Source organism: Caloenas nicobarica, chromosome 3, assembly GCF_036013445.1.
Source record: "Caloenas nicobarica isolate bCalNic1 chromosome 3, bCalNic1.hap1, whole genome shotgun sequence".
Taxonomy (NCBI): Eukaryota; Metazoa; Chordata; class Aves; order Columbiformes; family Columbidae; genus Caloenas; species Caloenas nicobarica.
Window position 1 is genome coordinate 121,218,157 of NC_088247.1, and position 25,062 is coordinate 121,243,218.

Below are 25,062 nucleotides of genomic sequence, written 5' to 3' on the forward strand. Positions count from 1 at the left end.
ACAGCTCCTTGTCCAAAGCACAAGAAATTCAAAGCATGAGCCCACTCATCCCACTAGCGCACATTGCCACTTCATTGTCTCCACAGGTTTTTTTTCACGTGTACTTTTATCGTGAGACCTCTCACTCGTTACAAGCACCCATAAGGCCTCTTTTTGCGTTTTGGAGAAATAAACACAACTAGGAATGACACATGGTGATTTTGGCAGGTTTAATGTATCGGCAGCGCAGAGCCGCGTGCTTCAGCAGAGTTAAAGCAAGACAAACACCGAAACCACTCCAAAATACAGAAATTTGGGTCATCGTCCTTCTGTCCTCAGCATTTGGTGTTTGGGCTGCTGTCCCTCTCTCCTCGGTGTTTGGGCCATCGTCCTTCTGTCCTCAGCATTTGGTGTTGGAGCTGTTGTCCCTCTGTACTCAGCTTTTGGTGTTCGGGCCGTTGTCCCTCTGTCCTCAGCGTTTGGCGTTCAGGCTGTTGTCCCTCTGTCCTGGGTGTTTGGTGTTTGCACCGTTGTCTCTCTGTCCTGGGCATTTGGGCCGTTGTCCCTCTGTCCTCAGAGCGTCTGGTGTTCGGGCCGTTGTCCCTCTGTCCTGGGCATTTGGTGTTTGAGCTGATGTCCCTCTGTCCTGGGCGTTTGGGCCGTTGTCCCTCTGTCCTCAGAGCGTCTGGTGTTCGGGCCGCTGTCCCTCTGTCCTGGGTGTTTGGTGTTTGAGCCGATGTCCCTCTGTCCTGGGCGTCCGGTGGACCAGGCTGCCACCGTGCGGGATCCCGGCTCCTGCGGTTCTGCAGCCCCACGATCTCGTCCTTCACCAAACCCGCGACCCGCAAACCCGGGTCCGCTCCCGCTGCGTCCCCGGAGCCGCGGCCGCCGCCGGGGACACGGTGGCGGGGCTCAGGCCGCCTCCAGCCGCTCCTGCGCGGCGGCGAGGCGCTGCTGGAGCCGGCGCTGGCGCCAGCGGAGGAAGCGGCGGCGGGCCCGGCCGGCCTCCCAGCCCACCAGCACCCCGGCCGCGAAGGCGAGCAGCAGCGCCCAGCGCACGGCCCGCGGCCGCAGCGCCGCCGGCACCATCCCCGCCGGCACCGTCCCCGCCGGCCGCGGCTCCTCCCGCTGCTGCGGGGGCGGCCCCGCTAAAGGCGGCGGGGCCGGGGAGGAGCCGCGTCTGTCCGCGCCATGGCGGAGCCGGGCTCGCAGGTAGCGGCTCGGAGCCTCCCGGGGGTGGGTGGGGGGGTGGTTACACAGGCTGGGGGGTCCTGGACGAGCAGTGTGGGTCATTCGGAGGACTGGAGAGAGTGCAGAGGAGGCGATGGAGGTGGCGAGGGTCCTGGAGCACAAGTGTGATGGGAGCGGCTGAGGGTTCAGACGGGAGAAAAGAAGGCTCATCACTCTCTACAACCCTCCTTGGAGCATGGAGGGGGTTGGTCTCTTCTCCCAAGTGATAGGACAAGAGGAAACGGCCTCAAGTTGCACCAGGGGAGGTTCAGATTGGATATTAGGAAAAAATTCTTCATGGAAAGGGTTGTCGGGCATTGGAACAGGCTGCCCAGGGCAGTGGTGGAGTTACTGTCCCTGGAGGGGTTTAAAATGTGTTTAGACGAGGTTCTCAGGGACATGGGTTAGCGCTGGGGTTAGGTTATGATTGGACTCAATGATCCTGAGGGTCTCTTCCAAATGAAATGATTCTATGTGCAAAGCTGCAGCACCCATTGTACTGCTTCCCACCTCCCCTGGGGTGAAAGGGACCCCCTCTGAATATTCGCTTTAAAATGTATTTCAGGCTCCAACAGCTACTGACCAACTGCCTGTTTGTTTTTCCCCTTTCCACAGGATCTGCTGCTGGCAGCAGCGTTTGTCTCCGATGCACAGTACAACAGAAATATTCCTTTCAAGACGTCCCCGGAGGCAGTCAGGTACGGAGCTCTGTGTCCCCACGAGTGACCGTGACATTGTGCTGGCCTCGCAAGCAGCGTGTGGGGCCGTGGGGTGCATGGGCTGGAGGGAACCAACCTCTGCTGGGTCCAAAGAACAACCACCAGCATGGGCTGAGGACTGTGGGGTCACCGGCTGGGTGCTGAAATGGTTGGGTGGGTGGGATGCAAAGAGCTGGATTTAAGCTGAAATGCACATGTAAGGGAGCTTAGCGCATTGGTTTGTCGAGGATGGGAAAAGAAATTAAAATTGGGGTTTGCTGGAGAAAAAAAGAATCAAAATCTTTCAAGATGGAAGCTGTGGGGCTGAAGAGTTTGGGAAGCATGGACACCAACCTGCCACACACCAAGGCTTCAGCTAATCAAAGGAGCGTGTGGCACCTCTGCTCAGGTGTACTTCAGAAAGGACGGTAGCTGCTGGGGGCAGGAGTAATTACAAGCTGGTATTAATTGGCGATTAGTGAAATTCCTCAAGGCTGTTTTGGCTGCAACGGTGACTCTGTTCACTTTTAGCTGATGGTAAGAGGCCAAGGAGCTTTGGTCAGAGAGGTGACTCTTCCCTCAGGCTTGGGCTGCTTTAGGATAACTATTTTCATCTGTAAAACCTGAGATAACATGGCTTGTGTAGAAGGGACAGATGATCCAAAACCTGCTGTAGGGGGTGGAATCCTGCTTAAGCTCGGTATAAAAACCAGTTTACTGAGCAATCCCATGCTTCTCTCTAGTGGCTTGTCTTATCTCTTTGCTTTTTAACCTGCAAAGAAATGGTGTTAGATAACTAATCAGACTTCATTTGTGCGTCATGTGGATACCTGAACTTAGCAGAGGTTTGCACTCAAATTAAGAAACAAGGTAATTTCAAAAAAGAAGCAGCTTTACCCAATCTGTATGTTGGAGTCTTAAACTGAATGGGAGAGTGTCTGTGTCCCACCTTCCTGGTGTTTTGCTCCCTGGAAGGGAATATGGCATCCCTCAGCTATGAGACTACAAGGAAAGGTCAGGAAACAAATTCCCAAATCCCTGGCTGGAAAAAACTGTGCTACTGTCACCCTTCCTCTGTGACTATTTGGGACAGCGTGTGCTGCTCTTCCAAGAGGCGTTTGGTGAGCTCATGGGTGTGTGCACTGCAGCCTCTCTTTACGGTGCCGCTGCCTTCTTTCTGCAGGCTTTATTATCTCTATAATCACTGGATTATGCGAACAGCCACCTACTTCTTCATCTTTCTCAACCTGTCCCTCGCGGTGTTTGAAGAACCTGCTGTGTATCCGCTCCCCTTCCTGGTAAGTTTGCAGTGCGGAAGCAGTGTGAAACTAGTATTGCATTGTTTGGTGGAGCAAACAAAGGTTTCTTGTTTAAAACTAGTTGTCAAAGGTGTCAAGAGATAATTGATGCTGATATTTCTCTTGAAATGGGGACAAAAAAGGGGCATAGGAGCTAAACAGGGACCATGGGAGCTGTTGTGGCTCTCAGCAGTGGCTGCTGTGACTGCAGACAAAGTCATGTTGCTTTTCTGCATCTCGGAGAAAAATTCCAGGCTTCTGTGGGACCCGAGTTCAGTCCTCTTGTCTGAAAGCAGAAGTGGAGCATTGCCCTTAGGACTGACTTCTCTGTAGCCTGTATTTGTTCTACACTAGTGTGTTTGTGAGAGATGTGCTCCTCAAATCCCAAGCAAATACAAATTTCTTGGCTTCAACCTGCCCATGGCAGGGAATTTCACAAGAGGAAACCTGAAACTATTGCTCAGTGCCAGATATGTGAGGCCGTAAAACAGCCGGCAGAAAAACCCACTGGAAAAGCATTTATACTGGCTCTGCCTGTTTTTCCTTTGCCTGTACCCCAGCCTGAGCATCATTGTCTCTGTGCAGAGGGCTCACCCTGCTCTTGCTTGCCCTGACTTGGGCCCTTCTCTCCCTGCAGGTCACTTCTGTGCTCGAGGTGCTGTGCCTTCTGGTGTTCTTTGGCCGACTGACACATTTTGCAAAAGTCACCCATCGCAGCGTGTTCTGGAAGGACACGAAGAACATCTGCATCATGGTTGCCATCCTGGTGAGTTAGGCCTAGGGTGGAGGGGCCAACGTGGAGGTGGCTTTTTCCTCCTCCTGCTTTCCTGGTAACGTAGGCCCTGATGCACAAGGGCTCTACAAGAGCCGTGGCCAAATTGGCCAACAGTTGGGCACGTTCTCAGCTAATCCATTGCCTTCACTATCTAGCCACGTTTCCAACATTGCTTCTGGGAATTGTCCTTCTTTCTTCTCCAGTTATCCCTAACAGACTTGGCCATATACGGGGTCCTCAGGATATACGATGTGAGAAGCATTCGATGGTCAAGAATTGTGAGGCCCATCTTCCTGATCAACTTCGCAGAGAGTCGCCAGGTAAGGAGGGGGTCTGGTGGGATGTACCTGTGGTGCAGGGTCCTATTTTTGGACAGCCTGCTGCTTTCTGAGGTCCAGGGCATTTCGTAGAAAGGGTTTTGTGCACAAATAGCAGAATTTCGTTTCCTGTGAGTGAAGGTTGCTCTCAGAGGTGGCCTGAAGCAATAGTTTGAGATGGAAAAAAGGGTGCTCTGATGATTTGGAGAAGAAACACACGTAACAGCGAGGGGCTGTGCATAGTCCAGCCTGCGTGGAGGAGCAGCCTCTGTCTGCGGGCAGAGTTGGGTACTGTCCTCGGGAGCTGTGAACGGGAGCAGCACCGCGGACGGGAAGACTGTTTCTCCCCAGGTCGGGGCCAGGTTACTTATTTCTGGAATTGTCGTGCTGTTCTCAGAAACCGAACTTGGAGTCCAGACGGGTGATTTGGACTCTGATCCCTCTTGTCACAGAGAGATCTTTTCCCTGCTGCCCAAGGCCTTTCTGGACCTGACTTAAAAACAAATAAACTGCTGTGGTGTTGAGGCCTGGGGGAGGGAGCAGTTGAATTTTCAGGTTCGTAGCATTTGTTTTGTGGCCTGGAGTGATGGGCTTCTGTCTTTGGACAGTCCCCTGCAGCAGGAGCATCTCAGCAGTTCCACAGGGTCCTCTGTCCCTTGGCCAGCTGGGTTTGTGATGGTGTGGAGATGGGGTCTCTCCTAACGTCTCTGGGGGAATGAGGAGGAAAGGCCTGGTATCTTTGCACAGGTTTTAGCAGAACAGAGATGGCACATCTGGCTGAGAATCTCTCCTGACAGAAGAGCGTCCCACTGTGCTGGCTTGTTCCCGTGTAGGTGTTTGATCCAGGTGGGACGGTGAAGAGAGGAACAGTGTCTCTAAACACTTCCCTTCTCCCCGGCAGATTCGGAGAGCCTTCCGTAGCATCCGCAACACGCTGCCGGAGATCACCTACGTCTTCTTGCTCTTCATGTTCAGCCTTCTCATGTTCTCCCTCATGGCCTTGAAGCTGTTTGGCGAGAGGTGCGAACACTTGTTTTGCTCAGAGCTGGGTGGGAAGAATGTGTGGGATGCTTTTGGACAGGAGGCAGCATAGCAACTCCAAACGATTACTAGTGAATACACGCACTGCCGATACGTGCAGTTCCTGTGTTTAACTTCAGATTGTCCTTCTGCCCCTAGGAATCTCCAGACAGCAGAAGGCTTGCCGTATTTCAGAAACTACCTAGAAATCGTGTTTGACCTCTATGTGCTGGTGACGACAGCCAACAGCCCGGATGTCATGTACGTGTGCTGAGCTTGCAGTCTTTTTGTGGGGAACGCTGGTGTCCTGCTCCGAACAGCAGCAGCTCTGGCCAGAACAACACTGTGTATTTCAGAGGTATTTCAGAGCAGCGACAGAGCTGCTCCTTTTCCAGCCTGCAGGAGTATCGTGAATTCTCAACCATCAGTTTTAAAAATGGCTCTGAACCAGAATCTGAGTTTAGGAAGACTTGAAGAAAAGATGCATTAAAATATTGCTTTCCAAATGACCTGGTAGCTGTTGAAGGCTGAAACCTGAGGGACAAACACACACACACTTTGATTAAAACCCTTTCCTGAAAAGGATGGGTATGCTCTAGTGAACAGATGTCTTTTTCCTCTTGTAATATTTTCTCTAACTGAACTAATGCACAGTTTTTACCTTGGGTATTATCTGGCTATCAAAAACAGTACTTAGAAATCCATCTGGAAGACTCTTTTCTTGTGATTTCTTTTATTTCCCCGTTTGTCTGCCTAGCAAGTACCAATCTCTCTCCCCTTCTCTAGGATGCCGGCATTTGACTTCAGCTCATGGTATGCCCTGTTCTTCATTGCCTTTGTCATTGTCAACACCTACATCTTCATGTCTCTCTTCCTGGCTGTTGTGTACAACAACTACAAAAAACACCTGAAGGTAGGGTTTGGAGGGGGAATTGTGATCACGTTATTGCTGTTAGGGGCTTTGTCCTGGTTCAAAAACAATGTCTGTGTGCAGGAGGCTCTTTTCAGTTGGCTGTAAGCACACAGCCCACTTTTTCTGCCGCTGCACGTGCCCTTAAAGCAAAGGAAATGTGAAGGGACGTTTAAACAAATCAGAACTCCTGTTGCTTCTACCCAAACTGAGTAGGTGCAGTTTGGTGCTTGTGATCAAAGGGTGAGAGCTGGGAATTGCTGATCATAGGAAGCCTGTGTGGACACATCCTCTCTGCTTCTGTGACCTCTGGGCACGTAGATCCCGTGATCTTTGTCATCTCCTTCCTGTTGGACGCTGTCCTTTCTCTTTTCTTCCGTTTTTTCGGTGCATCTCCCAGCAGCAAGCAATCTGTTGGTCTTTCCAGGGAGCTCATGGTTGCCTGTTAAATGCCATTTCTCATCAACCCCACTGACTGTGCTGTACTTTGTGTCTAATGTCACTCCAGGTGTGTTCCTCTGAGTCTCTTCTTGCACCTCTACACCATGAAAATAAGATTTATTTATTTAAAAAAAAAAAAAAAAGAGGGGCAGGGTAACTGAATCACGATACTCTCTCTAGAATGAGATCCGTGAGCTTGCTTACATGAAGCACCGCAAGATGTTAGAGGCCTTCAACCTCCTGAAGGAAGAAGAAGGGGCACAGTTTGTGGTTAGAGAAGCCCGGTGGAAGCAGCTTGTCAAGCTGGTGGCTCCTGATACCAGCAACTCCCACAGAGAGCTGCTGCTACGCATCTCAGACGATGAGCAGAAGGGTTTCGTAGGTGAGCAGCGGGGCAAAAGCCTCCCTTGTTATCAGATTCCTCCCACGTAGTCCTCTGGAGCCAGGATATCAGGAGAGCTGGCTCAGCCTCCTCATGCTAGATCATGCCCATCCTGATCATGAAAGGTTTGCATTGGTTGTTGCCCTACAGCTTGAGCCAGTCCCTCAGGAAAGGGGCAAGAGGAGCTGGTTGAGCACCATGTTCAGCCTGTTTCGTGGTGGATACCACTTTGGGCAGGTGTGTTGTCTGCTGCTGTGAGCAGATATCGAGTCCAGATCGCCGCAACTTGTAGCTCTATAGTTGCCAAATGTTGTCTGTCTTTAATGACAGTTGACTGATGTGTTGTCCTCTCTCTACTGCAGACAAGAAGTCCTTCGTACAGCTGGCAGATCTCCTCAACATCCAGGTGGTGACCCTGAAGATCCGCAGCCACCCACTGGGGCAGTGGATGCCTCGTGTGTACGCGTCGGGCATGAGCCGGTTCCTGCGCAGCATGGTCAGGCACAGGTGAGCCTCTGCTGCTTGTGGCGTTCAGAGGGCTGCAGAGCGGTGGTGGCACAAGGAAATCCTCAGCTGGGTGTCACGCTGCTAATTACAAACTGCATTTAGGCGAACAGTGGGAGTTCTGTTTGTGAAAGTGTTCCATGGAGCAGCTCTGCTCTTAGCCTGCCTTCAGTGGTGCAGAGAAACTAGATTTGGCTACTGGTGAGTTCACACCTCTTCCAGTCCCACTTGTTCAGATCTTCTAGAGGCACTGAGTGAAACATAGTTTTTACTGAAAGCAAGAAGTGCTTCATTGCCTGCCTTGCAGGACCAGACTAAATGCTTCACTTAAAAGTGATTTTCTGTCAGCAGTCTCTGCTGCAAAGCTGCACTGTGCTGCTTCATCAGCTCTTACCACATTGGTACTATGAGCTGCTAGTGCTCTGTTTCACACCTGAGTCTTCCTAGGATTAGAAAATCACTGAGGTTGGAAGGAACATCTAGAGATGGTCTGGTGTAACCCCCCTCAGCTAGAGTAGGGTCCTCAGGGCTATGTCTAGTTGGGCTTTGAGTATCTTCAAGGGTGGAGATTCCATAATGTCTCTGCAACCTGTTCCAGTGTTTGACTGCCCTTGGCTTGAAAGATAAGGAAAAGCTTTTTTTGTTTAAATGGAAAATCCTGTATTTCAACTTGTGCCCCTTGCCTCTTGTGCTTTCACTGGATAGCACTGCGAAGAGTCTGGCTTGGTCTTCTCTGCGCCTTCCAGCAGGTATTTCTGCATATTGAGCTCTCACAACACTTCTTGGGAGTGGCAAACTGATTTCTCTTTTTCTTCTTGCAGGGGATTTGTTTGGACTTACGATGTGATCATTCTCATAAATGCTATTTTCATTGCTCTGGATGAGGAAAGCCCTTATATTTCCTATGCAGAGTGGGTCTTCCTTGCTCTGTATATAATTGAGATACTCCTGAAAGTGTACACTTATGAACCGAGGGCATTCTTTGGCAAAAATCAGTTTTGGAACTGGTGAGTGGGATGAATGTTGGTGTTAAAGGTGAAGTGCAATGAGAACTTTGCGTTCAGCTCCTCGAGAACAGAAAGTCTCTTGGAGAGACGAGCTGCCTGACACTAACTCATGTGTCAGGGTGCAGTTAAAACAAATGTGTGCGTCAGATGACACTAGTGTTTTGCTAAACAAAACTTTCCCATCTCCCCCCGGCCCTGCAAATAGTCTGAGATGCTGCGGGGCTGTCTGGCACAGGTGTGAGGGAGAGGGATTGCTACTTGTACGTGTTGCGTGGCAGCTTACGCACCTGTTCTCTGTCACCATAAATCTAACGGCACTGCCTTCCCTCGCACTAGGTTTGATACCCTCATCATCTTTGCTGCCTTGACTGCAACGATACTCAATACCACCCTGAAATCGAGTAAGTGCAGCTTCCACAGCCTGCGTGCGTCTGGGAGACTTGGTGGTCTTGAGTAGCCTTTTGCCGTCACCTTGTGCTTGGGAGGCTTTTTGGCAAGACAATCATTTCCCTATATGGTTTTTATGAACTAAGCAAGTCTTTCTTTTTTATAGCTACCTGTTATAGTATTTAACAAGGACATAATGGTAACAAATATAAGAACATGTTTTATCTCTATACTTCCCTGCTTATATTTCGTAACCAAAAAAAAAAAATCTTTTCTCAGCGGTGAAGTACAACAGCCAGCAGATCCTGGACATTGTCTTCATCTTAAGAGTCCTCAGGCTAATAAGGATTGTCGACAGCATTCAAAGGTAATGAAGGGAGTGGGGTAGCGATATATTTTTTTGGGGGGACAGGCTGTGTCAGGGGTTGGTTGAGACAGTGCCTCGAGTTGCTCTGTGTGGCTGCTTGGCCACGGTCAGTCCAACTCCACAAAGCATCCCCAGGCCTTGTCCCTGTGAGCCCAGTTGCTGCAGCCTCTCTGGAGACTTATTTATGAATAAGGCCATGTGGGGGGCACACGTGGGCTGGAATGTGATGATAAGCAAGTGTGGGCTTTAAAAGAGCCTCCCCACAACAGGTGTTGTCGTGAATCGTTTGCTGTAGGTTCCGGGTCATCATGAACACGCTGATAAACATCGTACCGACCATGTTGACATTTGGTGGGCTGACTCTGGTAAGAAATCCTGGTATCTTAGCTCAAAGCACTCCAGTTTTACAGGAATGCATCTTAAGTCTCACACTCATGCTGTTGCCAAGAGGCTAAATGCAAATCTCTGGATGGTGGGCCCTTGGAACTGTAAGTGTCCGTTTTGATTTTTGGTCATTGCACGAGGAAGTGTGTGCAAAAGAGTTGGGCTCCAGCTGGCTGCCAGGTCAGGACATCATCCCGCTTTGGCCCACGGGGCAGTGAAGATGTTCTGTGCAGTCTGGGCTTCACGTTGTAATGGATCAAACTGTGGTTTGGGCAAGAAGCTGAATGAGAAACCTGTTTCTCGAATCATTTCCTAAAAATAAGTTCCCCTCTTAGGATTTGAGAATATTTAATTTCCATGTATTTTGGCTGTAGTTCTTGGCCTATTATTCCTGACTGGTAATTGCTTTTGAGTGGCTTGGGTCTCTTGGACTCTGCTGCTCCTCAGCAGCTTGCTGTGTCTGTAAAAACTTAAAAACCTGCTGGAACTTCTAAACTTGTCGTGGAGCCTGCTGCTCCTTGGAGAGGCAGGTGATGGGCTTTCTCTTCCCAGGTCGTGTACTGTGTCTTTGCGATTGTTGGCATGGAGTTATTCCATGGGAAAATCCAGTTCTTCCCTGCAAACTCGAATGCTCCTCACGCCCTGGAGTGCGGAAACCCAGCCCTCAAGGATTCTCTCTTTGCCCGGGCAAAATACTGCAAAAACAACTTCAACAACTTCGCCTCGTCCTTCATCGTCCTGATGGAGCTCACTGTAGTAAATCAGTGGCACGATATCCTTTGTGGTGGAAGACCCAAAGTAGAGCTTGGTGATCCATGCTCCTCCCCAACTCTGCTCTCCCCCTTGTTCTGCACACACAGAGGCACATAGTGCCAGAGAACAGAGAAATGGTCCTTGCAGAGGGTTTTGTTCAAAGAATTTGTCCGGAATTTTATCCGGTTCCTCCCTTAGCGCTGCTCAACAGCGAGATGTTGTCTTCCCTGAGCGCTCTTGCCCTTAACACCTGTCGTACTCTTTGCCAATGGGTTTGCCAACGTGACGGTGCAGCCCGCCAAGCTGTATTTCATCGCCTTCCACATTGTCATGGTGATAATAATCGTCAAGTAAGTTTGGGGTCGCTCCCCTCTGGTTCGGAGGGAAGGAGGGCTCTGCCCCCTGCCAAGGTGCTGCTGGTGGTCCCAGGGTCACACAGGCTGTGACTCTTAGACACAGGTGGGATGTGTTGCAGAGGAATCTGCTGCATCTGTTCTTCTCTCCATGGGGTGCTGAGCTTCCAGTCTCCAGCAGAGGAGGGGACAGAGTTCTGGGAATGAGCCTGGGAACACTAAGACTGTATTTGATGCCCAAAATCAGGAGCAGAGGGAAGCCAGTAAGGAAATGCTGCTGTGTAATTGTGCTCGTTGTTTCTTGCAGTATCTTCGTGTCGTTCATTTTGGAAGCTTTCTTTGTGGAGTACTCACTGGAGAAGAGTGAAGTAGAAACAGCCATTGAGCGGAAAATCCAGGAGCTGGGAATGGGAGTTCAAGAGTGAGTATCCCAAAAGAAAAGCTCCTGGGATGGGATGTGAACCCCCCCGCCACCCCGGGGTAACGTCTGGTCCTTCTCGCGTAGGGATGAGCTCCGGGATGAGCAGCTCCTTGATAACATGGAGGGTGCTGAGCATGACCTGGAGGGGGAAGGTGGAATGAAGCCACAGCCTAAAGGGCTGGTGTTTAAAATTGCATCTAAACGTAAGTGCAGCTTTACGACTTCCCAGTCTTTGGTGTGAGAAGCCACATCTCTGAACTGGCCCCAATCTCTGGGGAAGCTCCAACCACTTCTGCTTCCTTTGGGCTATAAAAGCGGCTAAAACCCAGCTGGAGATTGAAGAGAACTGTGGACACTCTAATGTTTCCTGTTTCTTTTTTGCTTTTGTAGCAACTTCTTTTCCTCTCTACTTCGGCCCTTCTCTGTGCGCTTTTCTTCGCTAGCCCGTCTCTGAAGGTGCTGCCTTGGTGGCTGAGGTCCTGCTGTTGCTAAGTCTGTTTTTTCTGCTTTTCTCCTTTCTGTGTGCACTCTGCATTCCTCCTGCCTGGGATCATGGGTGACTGATGCTCCTTTCCTCGGGTGCCTCGGCAGTTCCCCAAGCTTGTGCTGCTCGGCAGGGCAGCTGGTTGGGATCACAAATCCGCTGAAGGACAGAGGGGAATAGAAGTGCTTGAAATCTTAAAATAATGGTATTTATCCTTTACAAGTGCTTGAAAATACCTAGGGAAAACAAACAAACGAAGTAGGGACTATCATTTGGGGTTTTCTTGCCAACAGCAGCAGGTGCTGGCGGTGACATTTCGTTTTGGCCACCCACAGGGTACAGGACGGTTGATGCTCTTCTCCAGCGCATGTTTGAGGCTGAGATACCCCTTGAAGATGAAGGCCCTTCTCTTGAAGAGACCTCAAACTTGTCCCCTGTGCCCGGTGCCCAGGCTGGGGAGCGTGCTGCGTAGCGGGGACAGCCCGGGGTGGTTGATGTGGAGCAGCAGATCTGCAGCTCGAGTGTGCCTGGGGTCCGGGTTAGGCAGCGGAGGGAGCGGCTGAGCCCAGAAACGGCTTTGTCATGTAAAGGAGCTTTATCTCATGTAGAGTCGCGGCTAAATTTTGGAACTGGAACGACCCTCCCCCAGAAAGCGGAGGGATAGTTGGTGTATCTGTGCCAGCTGAGCAACAGGGCCGTGCACGGTATGTTATGGAGTACCCACCTGTAACGGGGATCTTGTATTGCAGCACTTTTATATGCATATCTGGACCAGTGTAAGCTGAATTAAACAGCTCTTTGTACATAAAACATAATAAATGGCTCATTATCAGAGTTAATTGCAGACTCTTAGAATCATTTGGGGTTGGGAAAGACCTGTAAGATCATAGAGTCTAGCCGTTAACCTCGCACTGCCAACTTTATTATTTTAACTTTATTATTATTTACTATTTGACTTTATTATTTTACACATCGACTTTATTCCCGGAGCGGCCGCTCTGGCCCAGCCAATGGGGTGAGGGAGGAGGCGTGGCCTCCCGGCGGAAGCGGGCGCGATTGGTGGGCCGAGGCGTCCAATGGGAAGGCGGTGCGCATGCGCGGCCAATTTGAATCGGCGGCGGTTGGGGCGGCCGGGGATGGAGCTGGAGGGGACCGTGCGGTGAGGGCCCGGGGACACCGGGCGGGACCGGAGGGGACCGGGAGGGGACGGCGGGTGCGGTAGGGCAGGGGGCAGGCGCTGCGGGGGGCCGGGGGTGCGCAGGCCGGGCCCTCAGGGCGGTTCGCGCCGGGGCTGTGGCGGTTTGGGCCTGTGGGGATGCGGAGCAGCCTGACCCCCCTGTGCCCCGCAGGAGCTACGAGGCGCAGATACAGAACTACCAAGGGCCTGACCCGCTGGACCCGTGGGACAGGTGAGCGCCCCCGGCATCTGGAATATTGTGTCCAGTTCTGGGCCCCTCGGTTCCAGAAGGACAGGGAAATGTGGAGAGAGTCCAGCGCAGCCACGAAGATGCTGAAGGGAGTGGAGCATCTCCCGGGTGAGGAAAGGCTGAGGAGCTGGGGCTCTGAGCTGGAGAAGAGGAGACTGAGGGGTGACTCATTAATGTTTATAAATATATAAAGGGTGAGTGTCAGGAGGATGCAGCCGGGCTTTTCTCAGTGACAACCAGCGATAGGACAAGGGGCAATGGGTGCAAACTGCGACACAGGAGGTTCCACTTAAAAATGAGAAGAAACTTGTTCCCGGTGAGGGTGGCAGAGCCTGGCCCAGGCTGCCCAGGGAGGCTGTGGAGTCTCCTTCTCTGCAGACATTCCAACCCGCCTGGACACCTTCTGTGTAACCTCATCTGGGTGTTCCTGCGCCGGCGGGGGGATTGCACTGGATGAGCTTTCAAGATCCCTTCCAACCCCTGACATTCTGTGGTTCTGTGGGTGTTGCTGCCGGTGCTCGGCGGGGTTGGAACCTGGCGGGGTGTGTTTCAGGTACGTGCGGTGGGTGGAAGGATGTCTGCCCCCTGAGGAGAAGCAAATCCGCCTGCCCGGCCTCCTGGAGCAGCTGGTGAAGGTGTTCCTGAGCGACCAGAGGTACCACCAAGATCCCAGATTAGTGAACTGCTGCGTTAAGCTGGTAGGTATTTGCTTTTTGGGGAGTTAAGCTCTGCTAAAAAAAATTAAAGCTGCCCCACCATCCTGTAGCTGTGTGACTGCAAACAGCTGTGGGAGGAAAAGGAGCCCACAGGGGTGTGGAATTCGGATGTGTGGCTCTCCCCAGGAGCTCTGAGTACTTTTTAGTATTGCTGAAGGACAGCATATATTTTTTAAGCTGTGTTATTAAGCTGTTTAGCTTTTGAGACGTGTCTTCCAACCAGTTTTATCTTTAGAAAATAATGCTTTTTTTTTCAATAGTAAATAAGAAATTGTTATTGGGTGGGTTTTTTGCCTGCAGCTTCCTTGGATGTTTTTGAAAGCACTGATGGCTTTTGCACGTTATTCTATGCAGGCGGAGTTCATTGCTCCTCCTGGCCGGTATTTCAGCTACCTGTATGACCAGGGAATTGGTGCAAAGACATCACACCTCTATGTCGCTTGGGCGCAGCATCTTGTCAACGAAGGCAACGTGCAGGCTGCAGGAGCTGTCCTGCAGAAAGGGCTTCACAACCAGGCGCAGCCACGAGAGAAGCTGGAGCAGCTGTACTGGTAATTCTGATGCCTCTTTTACTCATTTTGCTGTTCAGGTAGTGTGCGGTTAATTTTATTTTTATTGTGTGTGCATGCCCTTTGCTGTAGCAGAGACAGACGAATGGTTGTTTTTGTGAAAGGTCGGTGTAAGCTTAACAGTACTGCTTTGTTGTTCAGTATTTGTTGGATGTTTTGGAGGGTGTACTGAGAAAAATTGTAGCCGAGCATCTTCAGCAAAGTAGGGCCCAGAAAGAAAATCCCTTAATTAATCGCTTCCTTTCCTGTCTAATCTCTGTTAAATAGATCCAAATGATGCAGAGGCAGGGCCTGGCTGGCTTCAGGCAGCCTTGGCAGTACTGTGTGCGTTTCGTTACTGTGTGTGCTAATTAATGACACCCGGCTGGTCCAGTCAGGGATGTCTGCGCTTTCCAGAGCGCATGGACTGGCTGAGCTCACCCTGTGCTGCCGGCTGGACGGATCCTTCAGCTGCTGCTTCGCTTGGCCGCTTTGGTTTTGGTTTGTGGCCACGGCTTGAACCACAGTGAGATCAGGTGTCAAATTCCCAATCCGAGCTGGATTTGTTTAGTCCACCTTGGGGATCAGTTGCAATAAGACATGTGTCCAGTTTCTCGTCCTTATTGCGCAGTACTTAGTGGTGCTTGTTGGAGTTCAGCATTTAGCTGCTGGAAGCACCAGAGTTGGTGCTTTTCATGATGATATGTTCCCTCTGGTGAAAACATGAACCCAACTTCCAAATACTGCTGCCTGTTGCAGACTTTCTTATTTTTGAGAACGTGAAGTTACCAAGAATGAGCGTCCTGTACCTAACCTGAGTATTTTAGTGTTGCATTTCAATGCTTGATGACCGTACAAAGGAATCAAAGGTTCCTGGGAGGTGGGGAGGGATGAGGGACAGGTGACTTAATGATAACTGATATTTCTTGCAATTTAGCTGGCTGCAGAATGCTGGTCCACGGAATCCTCCTTTGCAAGGTGAGGCTAAAGATAATCTGCCTGGGAGCTGTAGCTCAATTGGATGAATCTTTCACCTCCATCAGTGGGTTTTGTCACTCAAGAAAAATAGTAGAAACTATTTTTTATGTTTTCCTGGCCATATTTAAGACTCCTAAGGGGAGTGTATTCAAAATGAGGTATTAGTTTTCCAATGCTTACAGTTAATAGAAATTCATACATGAGCAAATTATCTCTGCTCACTAATGCAAACCCATATTGTCTGTCCCAGATGCTGCTGTTACCAAACCACTTCAAACTTCGCATGCTGCTAATCAAATGGCTCCTCAAAAAGATGTTTCCAATCTTAATGACCCGGTGTGTGCTTCTAAAAATCAGGTACAGACACCCCCTGTTCAGGCAGCTCCAGTGTCCTTCTGGGCTGCAGTTTCCAGAACTGCGTCTGTCTCAGTTCTCTGGCATCTTGTTCATTTTCTACTTGTGTCGCTCTCTTTCTGATCTGTTCTTGCCATGTTCGTGGTCTGAATTTTCATCTCTTCGATTAGAATTAAATATTAGCGGCTTCCCAGTTGCTGGTCTTGTCAAAATGTATGGCATGTATATTGGAATTCCTTCTTTCTTTTTAAATTTTTTTTATTTCCCCTGTCTTGCTTTAGGGTCTTGATTGTGCTGGTACTCAGTCCTGCTCTGGTGGAAAAGAAGAAGTGTAAGTATTTGGGATTTTTTTTAAGTTACGCTAGGAAAATTAACAGGCTCCCAAAATAAATCAAATCAACTTGAACAGAGCTTTTTCTTGTTTTTCCTCGCAGGCTGTATGTCACGTACATCTCCAAATCTGAAGTTCTTCCTAAGCCGTCGTCGACTGTTGTCGAATGCGAGCAGGTTGCGATGTACGATAAAAACCTGCTTGTGTGCGAAGGCTCTGAACTGTCGTTTGAGGAGCTGAGAGCCAAGAGATACTTCAAGAAATACGAGCGTCTCAAGAGATGGCGAGAATGGGGTATTCTCTCATCTACCTGTTTCGGAAATATTCTCGTATTCTTGGGAAATCAGTATTTGGCTGCATTAATTTTTTTTTCAAGCTCTCTGTTGAAGCCTGAAAACTTGCTCAGTGAGCGTCTCCACACACAAGCAGGGTGGGGTGATGATGGCTGGTAGCCGGGGTGGTCTCGGGGCAGAGTTTGTAATTAGAGGGAACGCCTTTGTTTGCTGAACGAGGAAATTTTGGAGGAAAAGTGGGTGGGCTTTCAAATAGACAAAGTAGGTCTTAAGCAAAAAACCAAAACCGAGTGCAGATAAAGAGCAACTGCTCAGAAGTGGATTAATTGCCTATCTGACCGTTTATAGGAGGGGGAAAAAAGTTGTCGGGGGGGATAATGCCGGACAAAAGAAATAATTGTCTCATTTGGTAAAGGAATAAATGGATAAATTGTAGTCAGTGGAACAGGGAGAGATTCAGTGAGAAGGTGCTAACGCATTTCTAAAACGTTTGAGTCTGGATGATTATTTTTTTTAATGCGGTAGTTATATGTGATCGTTCCCAGCAGGGGCTGCTCCTCTGTCGGGGACAGCAGGCTCCATCCTCACCCAAACGTCACCAAAGGGTCACATTGGTAGCATCTACACTTTAAACTCAAGCAGCTTGTAACGTCTGTGTTGAGAAACCCGTTTGGACACTGATTAACTCTTTCACTCAATACCGTTGTTTAATCCTCAGAAGAAGAAGAGAGAGAATCCACAAGGAAAAAAGAATCGGCTCTCTTGGAGCTGCAAACCCTGCAGCAGAAGCTGGACCAGCTCACCAAAAGCTTGGAGGAAACCGGGCTGAAACCAGCAACTGTGGCATCAGCCGAACCAAAGAAGACGGCGGTGAGTCCGTCCTGTGGTCGGCACGAATTATCTCACCAAATCTAACCGTACTTTAGACAGTGACCAGAGCAGCTCGTTAACCAAATCTGGAAGCTCAGGCTGCGATACCTGACTAGTGTAGAACCTGCCATAACTTTAAATACTTGATGAAACATATTTTAATTGTTAAACCCAAAAGTTTGGGTTCGCTTCCCTGCGATTCAGTTTCGAAAAGTGCGCTTGAAATATGAAAGTTCTCTTACGCATGAAAAACTGTTCTAGTTGAGGGAAAATGGCCATGACTACACTGGTGCTGGGGGGTTTTTGAGAGCAAAACACTTGTGTTTTCGAGCATAAAATAACTTTTCCTATCTCCAAAGGCGCACCCGCACACGACACCTGGCGCAGCGCTCCAGCAGAGCTGGATGGCGCCTTGTCGAAGCTCGGATGTGCAGAACGCCCGAGCTCTGGTGCCAGACGTTCCTCGATCTGATGCTTCGTCATCCACCGCTCTGACGCTGCCGCCGGGGAGACGCGCTGGCCAGCAGCTGAGATCAGCCTCCCTGCGGGAGCAACCGTGCGAGCCGGGGGCGGCCAAAACGCAGCCCGAGCCCGGGGAACTCCAGAACAGCGTGTTACACCCTCCGTTCAATGTTTCGGCTTGGGAACTCGCACACGCTGGCTCGGCTCTTAGCTGGAGCGCTGGAGAACAGTACGTATGAACAGGCGAATTCTTGCTCTGCGGATTGGGCAGCATCAATATTTACACCTCAGCTGAGAATTAACTAAAATACAAAAGTCTTTTTTCCTCTCCTTAAAAAAAACCCACTGAAATAGCCTATTGGAAACCAATATTTAGACATGGATCAAACTTGCACAACTTACAGCCCCCATTTCACTTTTTAATTCCTTGCACCCTGTGTTTTATTTGTAATAACTAAAGGGAAATTCAGAGTATAACTAAAGCAACTATTCAGCATTGCTGTCCCCAGCATGCCTGGAATAAACAGCAGGATACGCTTAGTTCATGCAGATCCTCCACATTAATTACCTCTTGGCCGTGAAGGTCTTCAGAGAAGAAGAAGAAATGCTTGTCTTTATCTTCTGCCCTCTCGTTTGTGTGACTTGGCTAATACAGGAAACAAAATTGGGGGACGGAGGAAGAAACCTCGGTTGGCAGAGCAAGCGCGGCTGTGTAGGCTTGGCCAACATGAGGAGATGGAACCAGTTCTCTCTTGCCCGTATAATGGGGTTACTTGGAGGCAAACTGTCTCTGAGAAGAGGATTTAATGCCAGGATTTGACCCTTTTGAAAGGACTCTGCTGCCTTTTGGGTTTTATACCTATAGCGACTGTGTGAGAAGCTTTCTGGGGGCAAGCTCTAATGATATTGTAGAGATCTCTCACTTGGTTCAGCTGTGTGACTGAGAAGAGTCATTAATGGGAAATCAAAGCAGGGTTGCTGGTTGCTGTCTGTCTGGGACATTGTCTGTGTTCCAGACTGCGAAAAGCCTCCGTAGTGCTCGAGTGCCTCAATGCTGAGTCCTGAGCTGGCGCTGGAATTTAAATCACAGCTTTTGTTTCAAGCTCACGTTCTTAATCTTTCCTTTGCAGGCACCCGAACAAGAGGTCCGCTGGGCTCACTGCTTCTGCCGACGTGAAAGAAGGTAATAAGCCAAGTTTTGATACAGACCGATGCTGTTGGTATGACCGTTGCTGGCATGTGGCTGCTAGTTCCAAGCCTAGCTAAGCCTTTGGGCTTTCCTAACTCCATCCCTGCATGTTTGGGCAATGTCTCTATATCCCTTCCATGGAGCCAAAATCTGCTCTCCCAAAATTCCAGGTCATCATTCTGCCGCTCCCCTTGTTTACTCCTCTCACTCACATTTCGGTAGCTACTGAAATGTTAAAAAAACAATGCCAGGCTCCTGCAGAGATGATCTCGCTGCTCTCGTTTCTAGCATCTCACGCTGGAAACTCTTCCTTCGCTTCTGGCCACACTTCGCAAGCCACCCCGAACACCTCGCTGGGCGGAGCGACGCAGACGGCGCCGTTCAAAGTGCAGCCCTCGCCCACGGTTCACACCAAGGAAGCGCTGGGTAAGCGCCCGCCTCACGCCGAGCTCCCCGCAGAGCTGGGAACTGCAGACGTTGCTTTCTCAAAATCCTCCAAGGGCAATTGCAATGGGATTTCTGATGTGGAGTGATGATATCCTGATGCTATTTAATCCCTTTTGTACTGTTCTGCCACATTATTTTCTTTTGATAGTAAGTCTGTTAACAGCTAACATGCAACAACCTGCCACCGCTGAATATACATCTATAAAAAGAAAAAAAAAATCTTGTGACAGTCATTAGTTTTCCAAATATCTATCAAGATAAAGCAGAATTACTCCTTTAGGAGAACTTGAAATCTCATCTTCGAGAGAGAAAAAAAAAAACCAAAGGCCATGACAGCAACAAGGATATGTTGGCCATGTTGGATCTTGTGTGTTTATTCCATTGTCTGAGGTGTTTAAATGCAATATGAAGGAATAATTGGCTATTGGCATTTGAGAAATGATAAGAATATTATAATTAATTGACATTTAGTTTCACTACTACATAATGGAAGAACCTCTGAAAATGTCTTTTACTGAAGGTGGTATAATAAAATGATTAAAACCTGTGGGGTTTATTTCTTTTCTTTTTCTTAGGATTTCTCATGGATATGTTTCAAATACCCATCTTGCCTGAATCATCTCCTCTTGAAGAAAGCGAGGAGCAATTTGAAGCCTTTTGCAGAAAAAGTGGTACGTGCTATTTATTTTTTCAGTCCGTGATATTTCACTCCTTTATTTCCCACTTACCCCTCCCAGCAGTTCTGCTAATTTGGAGACAAGAAGTTGTTGGAGTAGGTGTGAAAAAGCAACTATCCTGATAACTTAATTTACTGACAAGTTCTAAATTTTGATGCCCAGCCTGAGAAAGGCAGAAGCACTTTACTGTTAACAAACCTATAAATGTGCGTATTGAACCTGTTGCCTCTCTGTAGAGACTTCTCTGGTGTTTAAACCCTGACTTTACATTTTATTTTGAAGATCCTGATGGAAGTCTGGAAACAAATGTCGTTGCCCCTGTCGTGCCTGCATTTTCTATCTTTGAAGACGAGAATGAGAAAGAGAATGGCGGGTAAGGAGGAAAAAAGTAACAGCTGAGTTTCGATTTGTTAAGAGTTCCACATAGGATTGATTCTAGTCCATATAATTTTGCTGTGACTGTATTTGCAATATCAGGATGGGCTTGAATGCAATCACTAGCAGCTGCGTGGAACGGCACGAGAAAGCTGTAGCTCTTTGTGGAATTGTGCGACTTCCCTGTTTGGACACTGTGCTTGAGATGCTTAATTTTCCAGTTAACTGGGGATAGCTTGTTCCTTTGAGCTGCTGCAACTTCTCTGAGTATCTGCAAATGGGAGTCCTTAAAAAAAAAAATTTAAAAACCAAATAAAACAACAAGTCTTTGTTACAATCAGTGCACCTGGGAAGGTTTCTGGGGAAGAGCTATTCTGAAGTACCTGTTTTGTCAGGATCCCGCAGCATAAAAACAAGGCAGAAGAGCCCAGAACCATTGGAGAACGTCCCTGGCCTGACTGCACAGCAAGTACAGAAGTGAGTGTTTGGTCCTGTTGCAAAAACGAGCCTTGAAAATGGGGGCCGTAGTTACTGGGGATATCTCTTTGGGGGAGGAAAGACAGGTTCTAATAACCACCGAACAGTTTTCATAGCCAGGGAGATGCAAAAAGCTTCAGTCTGCTTGGGTGTAAGTAATGACTAATGAGAGGGGCTATTTCAGACCGCTATGGCAATTTTTTAGTGTGTTATTATTGCCAACATTCCGGTCTGATACACAACTGTGTAAGCCTGCAATTTAGGTTAGATTGCCATTCCTTTACTTTCCTGACATTGTAGTTTAACATGTGCAGACTCAACATGATTGAAACTGCCTGCAGAGGCTGCTGGTAGGTTACAGCACCGCTCTGGCAGGACAGTTTTGATGGCTTGGTTTTAAATCTTTCTGGGTTTTTTCCTGCCTAGGTAGAAACAGGGGCACCAGACTTCTGGAGGGATGATTATACAGTGTGGAACGCGCGAAGTAATGAAACGTTAGCTCCCAGCACGACCAACACAAGAGACTTTGCACGAGCTGCCCAGCTTGCATCAACACCACTTAATTACCTGGCGGCACATTCGCGACAAGCTTTGGAGGACAAAGGTAAAATAATGAATATTTCGGATCTAATTTGGAGCTGCATAACTCCATTTAATCAGGGGAATAAGAGAAAGTGGCGAGGGACAAGAGAGGCTTTGGCTGTGCTGAACGGTTCCAAGGGGTTGTAAATAGTCAAAAACTTGCCTGAAATCCCAGCTCCACCTTCTTCTGGGGGCACCTCTCTGCTTGTTCGTGCCTCTAGCCTTGGTTTAGCCCTAACTAAACCAAGCTGTTGTCTTTCCTTATGTATTTTTAAATGGGCTTGTTCAGTTCTAGCTCTTGTGATACCTTAGCAGCTTTCACAGCTGCAGTGTGACTGAACCTTCTCGTCTTGGTCAGAGCACTCTAAATGCGCTTTCCTTTGGGGAAAATAAACCTTTGCTCTTGTTGCTGTTCCCTTTGTCCAGCCTGTGGGGATGACTTGCCGCAAATGGATCTGGAGTTTTCTGAAGAGCTGCACAAGCAGACCAAAACGAAGAAGCTACGGTACGTTGTGACTTGCTGAGGTTTCCAAGCCCTGGGAGATCTGTGCCGGAGCGCGCACGTCTGCTCTGCTGCTCTTGATTTACATTTTCCGCTAAGCTGGAGCTGAGGTGCTGGTGTCAGACACGTGTCTTGGCACTTTGCGGAGTTAAGTGGACCTGGGTATGGCGATGATGCCCCTGGAAATGCTCCTGCGGTTTAAGTTTTCTGAACGTGTTTAAATTAAAAGACAGCTGTCCAAAAAGTCTCAATGGCTGTGCGTGTAGAACTACTGCTTTCTTTTCAATCTTGGCTGAACTCGATGGCCAATTAACCTGAAAGGTGTTAGACTATGGGCAGCATGATATGAGCAAGTCTTATTTCTTAGGAAATATCCATTTGATTCATCTTAATATTGGTTATGGCTGAAGCGCAGACATCTGATGTGAAGATGCGAAAGTACCATGGCAGTACTGTCAATTAATAATATTTTGTTTTAAATACGTAGTCCTGCCCTTGAACACATCACAGAACAAGGAAATGGCATCCAAGGAATTGCTACGGCTGCTTCTCAAAGATTACATGAGCAGACTGCCACGAGCAGAACTGAATATTCCTCGTCTGTCGGAGCGGACAAAACCTCCCAGGAGAAGCTGCCTGGAGCCGACGCACCTGCCGGTACAAATGTTGACACTCTTTGAAGTATAAGCTTGTGTTACCTTTTTGAAATGACACTTTTAATCTAGCTTAAATATTTTTCTTCTTTCCCTGAAGTCCTTGTGGAGAACCCTTGGGATAAGGACTTGATTTGCAAATTCTTGTCAGAGCTTCCTAAACCGCTCCACACCTCCGCCAACTACTTTGAATGGAAATCTCCTCTGCCGCCCATCAGACCGAAGGCGGAACTCCCCCTGGGTAAGAGCTACTTCAAACATTGCGCTTTAAAGCTTTTCCTGAAGTTTTTCTGGGGACCTCTGAAGTATTTTTCTAATTCGGTTTCCTTGTGCGTGTATCCAGAGAGCTTTATCTAAACCTCGGATCTGAGCGGTGGCGTCACTTGTGTGGAGTCTGTGAGCAGGACTTAACGTTGTTAATCTCTTAAAGGCTCCGGCTCGTTCCACGTGGACTGCCTGCTGGGAGAGGGAGCTTTTGCTCAAGTCTATCAGGCTTCCCTTCTGGATGCGAGTAACCCGAGAAACAACCAGAAAGTCATATTCAAGGTAAGCGGTGGTGATTCGGAAGAGCTCTCCTGGAAAATTCGTGAGTCTTGTAGTAACGACCCAAACCCTGGGTGGATTCTGCTGAGGTTTTTTTATTTATAAATATGAAGCTGAGCACATTTTTTTGAGCATCAGGTGTAATGGTGGGGAACACAAAGTGTCTGTTGCCAGCAGAAACATCCATGCTGCAGAAAGTCTGATGCTTTTAAATAACACAAGAGAGCGTGTAAGCCAGAAAGGGATTGTGGCGTGTAATTGAAGTCTTGATTAATCATTGAGTGTATTGACCTGAGGTTGGTTACTGTAGATACTAGTGTGTTATTTGGTCAAGAGGAAAATTGCCTAATCTGCCATTAAAAAAACAAGCCAAAAAACCCAACCTGAGGACTTCTAATGCTAATAGCTTCTCCTAGTAAATGACCTTTTTGGTTCCAGGTCCAGAAGCCTGCCAACCCGTGGGAGTTCTACATTGCAACACAGCTGGTGGAACGGCTCAGTCCCAGCACACGCCACCTCTACATCCACTTTTATTCTGCTCATTTCTTTCAAAACGGGAGCATTTTGGTTGGCGAGCTCTACAACTACGGAACGTTGCTGGTAGGTGCGATCAGCTTGTGCTCTGAAGATCCATATTCTTTGGAGTGCTGCTATATTTCAGCGTTCAGATGTCTCCTCTCCCCTCTGGAGCTCCCCTGGGATTGTATCCTGCGCTGATCCACGTGGACCTGCAATCCACACCAAGTTGTTTCTGTGTAGCTGAGGAGTTTCCCTGGTTTTGTTTTGTTTACAGAATGCCATAAACATTTACAAAAAGCTTCCTGAGAAGGTGATGCCTCAAGCACTTGTCATCTATTTTGCTGTAAAAATTCTTTATATGGTGGAAGAGCTCCACAGCTGCAAGATCATTCACGGTGACATTAAACCCGATAATTTCATACTCGGAGAAAGGCAAGTATTTCCCTTTGCTGCCTGAGATGCCAGCGTATCGTGATATCATAGATGTGATGCTTACGTGATCGCTTCATATCATCATGGTTGAAGGTTTCTGGACAACGATACGTGTGACATCGATGGTCTCTCTCACGGCTTGACGCTCATCGACTTGGGGCAGAGCATAGACATGAAACTCTTTCCCGAAGGAACAGCGTTTACTGCCAAGTGCGAGACCTCTGGATTTCAGTGCATCGAAATGCTGACACAGAAACCGTGGAACTACCAGGTACGAGAGCGCCCAGGCAGCCCGAACGCCTGGAGCTTCCTGCGCGCGGATGAGTGGTGTATAGAAATGGTAGACTTTAGCACTAGAGCTCCAGATTCAGCTTCTTGACTCCTCAGTGTGTTTTCCAGCTAATTTTTAGTGGTCTCGACATATTTCTAATATGAAACTCGTGTATCCTTTGTTTAGACAGACTACTTTGGCATGGCCGCGACGGTGTACTGCATGCTCTTCGGTACCTACATGCAAGTGAAGAACGACAACGGCGTCTGGAAGCCGGAGGGAACCTTCCGAAGGTTGGTGTCAACTCTTTTCCAAACCTCCCCTTGTCTAGAAGCACCGTTAGCGCCAGGTTTGTTTGAGGTTAGCGTGCCACAGCTGTGTCTGCAGCGGCTCCAGCCTGTAACCGGGGAGGGAGGTCATAAACGTGAGAAATAGCATTTTAACAGCCTGAATTTGGAATTTTTTTGGATGCATTTTTGTTCCTTTGCAGGCTTGCCAACGCCGAGCTGTGGAAGGAGTTCTTTGAGAGCCTGCTGAACATCCCCAGCTGCCACAGCCTGCCTTCCCTGGGCGCCCTGCGCAAGAAGCTCAAGGACTTATTCTGCAAGTCATACGCGAAGGAAGTGAAGTTCCTTCGGAACAGACTCGTCGTGTTGCTCATAGAAAACAAACACTCGCGGAAATGAGCATTTTGTTTGCACAGTTA

The 25,062-nt window shown here is 48.7% G+C and overlaps 3 protein-coding genes across 3 annotated transcripts; 2 read left to right on the plus strand and 1 right to left on the minus strand.

The window, feature by feature from the left end:
• Window positions 1–195: 195 nt before the first annotated feature.
• MTLN (mitoregulin) lies at window positions 196–1,114 on the minus strand. Its single transcript, XM_065631974.1, has one exon. The coding sequence runs from the start codon at window positions 1,066–1,068 to the stop codon at window positions 892–894; it is 177 nt and encodes a 58-aa protein (XP_065488046.1). The 5' UTR covers window positions 1,069–1,114; the 3' UTR covers window positions 196–891.
• A 56-nt stretch (window positions 1,115–1,170) lies between these two features.
• On the plus strand, window positions 1,171–12,476 carry LOC135987229 (uncharacterized). The gene is made up of 19 exons (XM_065631990.1): window positions 1,171–1,191; window positions 1,825–1,907; window positions 3,091–3,205; window positions 3,843–3,971; window positions 4,184–4,300; window positions 5,199–5,317; window positions 5,477–5,578; window positions 6,104–6,230; window positions 6,849–7,050; window positions 7,413–7,557; window positions 8,376–8,561; window positions 8,898–8,962; window positions 9,228–9,315; window positions 9,611–9,680; window positions 10,252–10,471; window positions 10,712–10,802; window positions 11,113–11,226; window positions 11,311–11,429; window positions 12,046–12,476. The coding sequence occupies exons 1-19, from the start codon at window positions 1,171–1,173 to the stop codon at window positions 12,180–12,182; spliced, it is 2,250 nt and encodes a 749-aa protein (XP_065488062.1). The 3' UTR covers window positions 12,183–12,476.
• A 310-nt stretch (window positions 12,477–12,786) lies between these two features.
• On the plus strand, window positions 12,787–25,042 carry BUB1 (BUB1 mitotic checkpoint serine/threonine kinase). Its single transcript, XM_065632386.1, has 25 exons — window positions 12,787–12,869; window positions 13,060–13,119; window positions 13,691–13,835; window positions 14,208–14,404; window positions 15,339–15,379; window positions 15,630–15,736; window positions 16,015–16,064; window positions 16,168–16,358; window positions 17,076–17,227; window positions 17,587–17,918; window positions 18,820–18,872; window positions 19,167–19,304; window positions 19,901–19,993; window positions 20,285–20,375; window positions 20,773–20,854; window positions 21,281–21,458; window positions 21,863–21,941; window positions 22,426–22,595; window positions 22,692–22,832; window positions 23,022–23,137; window positions 23,573–23,734; window positions 23,928–24,085; window positions 24,179–24,356; window positions 24,543–24,649; window positions 24,847–25,042. The coding sequence occupies exons 1-25, from the start codon at window positions 12,787–12,789 to the stop codon at window positions 25,040–25,042; spliced, it is 3,300 nt and encodes a 1,099-aa protein (XP_065488458.1).
• Window positions 25,043–25,062: the final 20 nt, after the last annotated feature.

Bases quoted from the DNA above. Each gene is read 5' to 3' on its own strand.
- LOC135987229 (XM_065631990.1), top strand. From the start codon at position 1,171: ATGGCGGAGCCGGGCTCGCAG. The intron at 1,908-3,090 runs GTACGGAGCTCT...TTCTTTCTGCAG, and splicing joins ACGTCCCCGGAGGCAGTCAG to GCTTTATTATCTCTATAATC. The intron at 11,227-11,310 runs GTGAGTATCCCA...CTTCTCGCGTAG, and splicing joins CTGGGAATGGGAGTTCAAGA to GGATGAGCTCCGGGATGAGC.
- MTLN (XM_065631974.1), bottom strand. From the start codon at position 1,068: ATGGTGCCGGCGGCGCTGCGGCCGCGGGCCGTGCGCTGGGCGCTGCTG.
- BUB1 (XM_065632386.1), top strand. From the start codon at position 12,787: ATGGGAAGGCGGTGCGCATGCGCGGCCAATTTGAATCGGCGGCGGTTG. The intron at 20,376-20,772 runs GTAAGGAGGAAA...CTGTTTTGTCAG, and splicing joins AATGAGAAAGAGAATGGCGG to GATCCCGCAGCATAAAAACA. The intron at 24,650-24,846 runs GTTGGTGTCAAC...GTTCCTTTGCAG, and splicing joins CCGGAGGGAACCTTCCGAAG to GCTTGCCAACGCCGAGCTGT.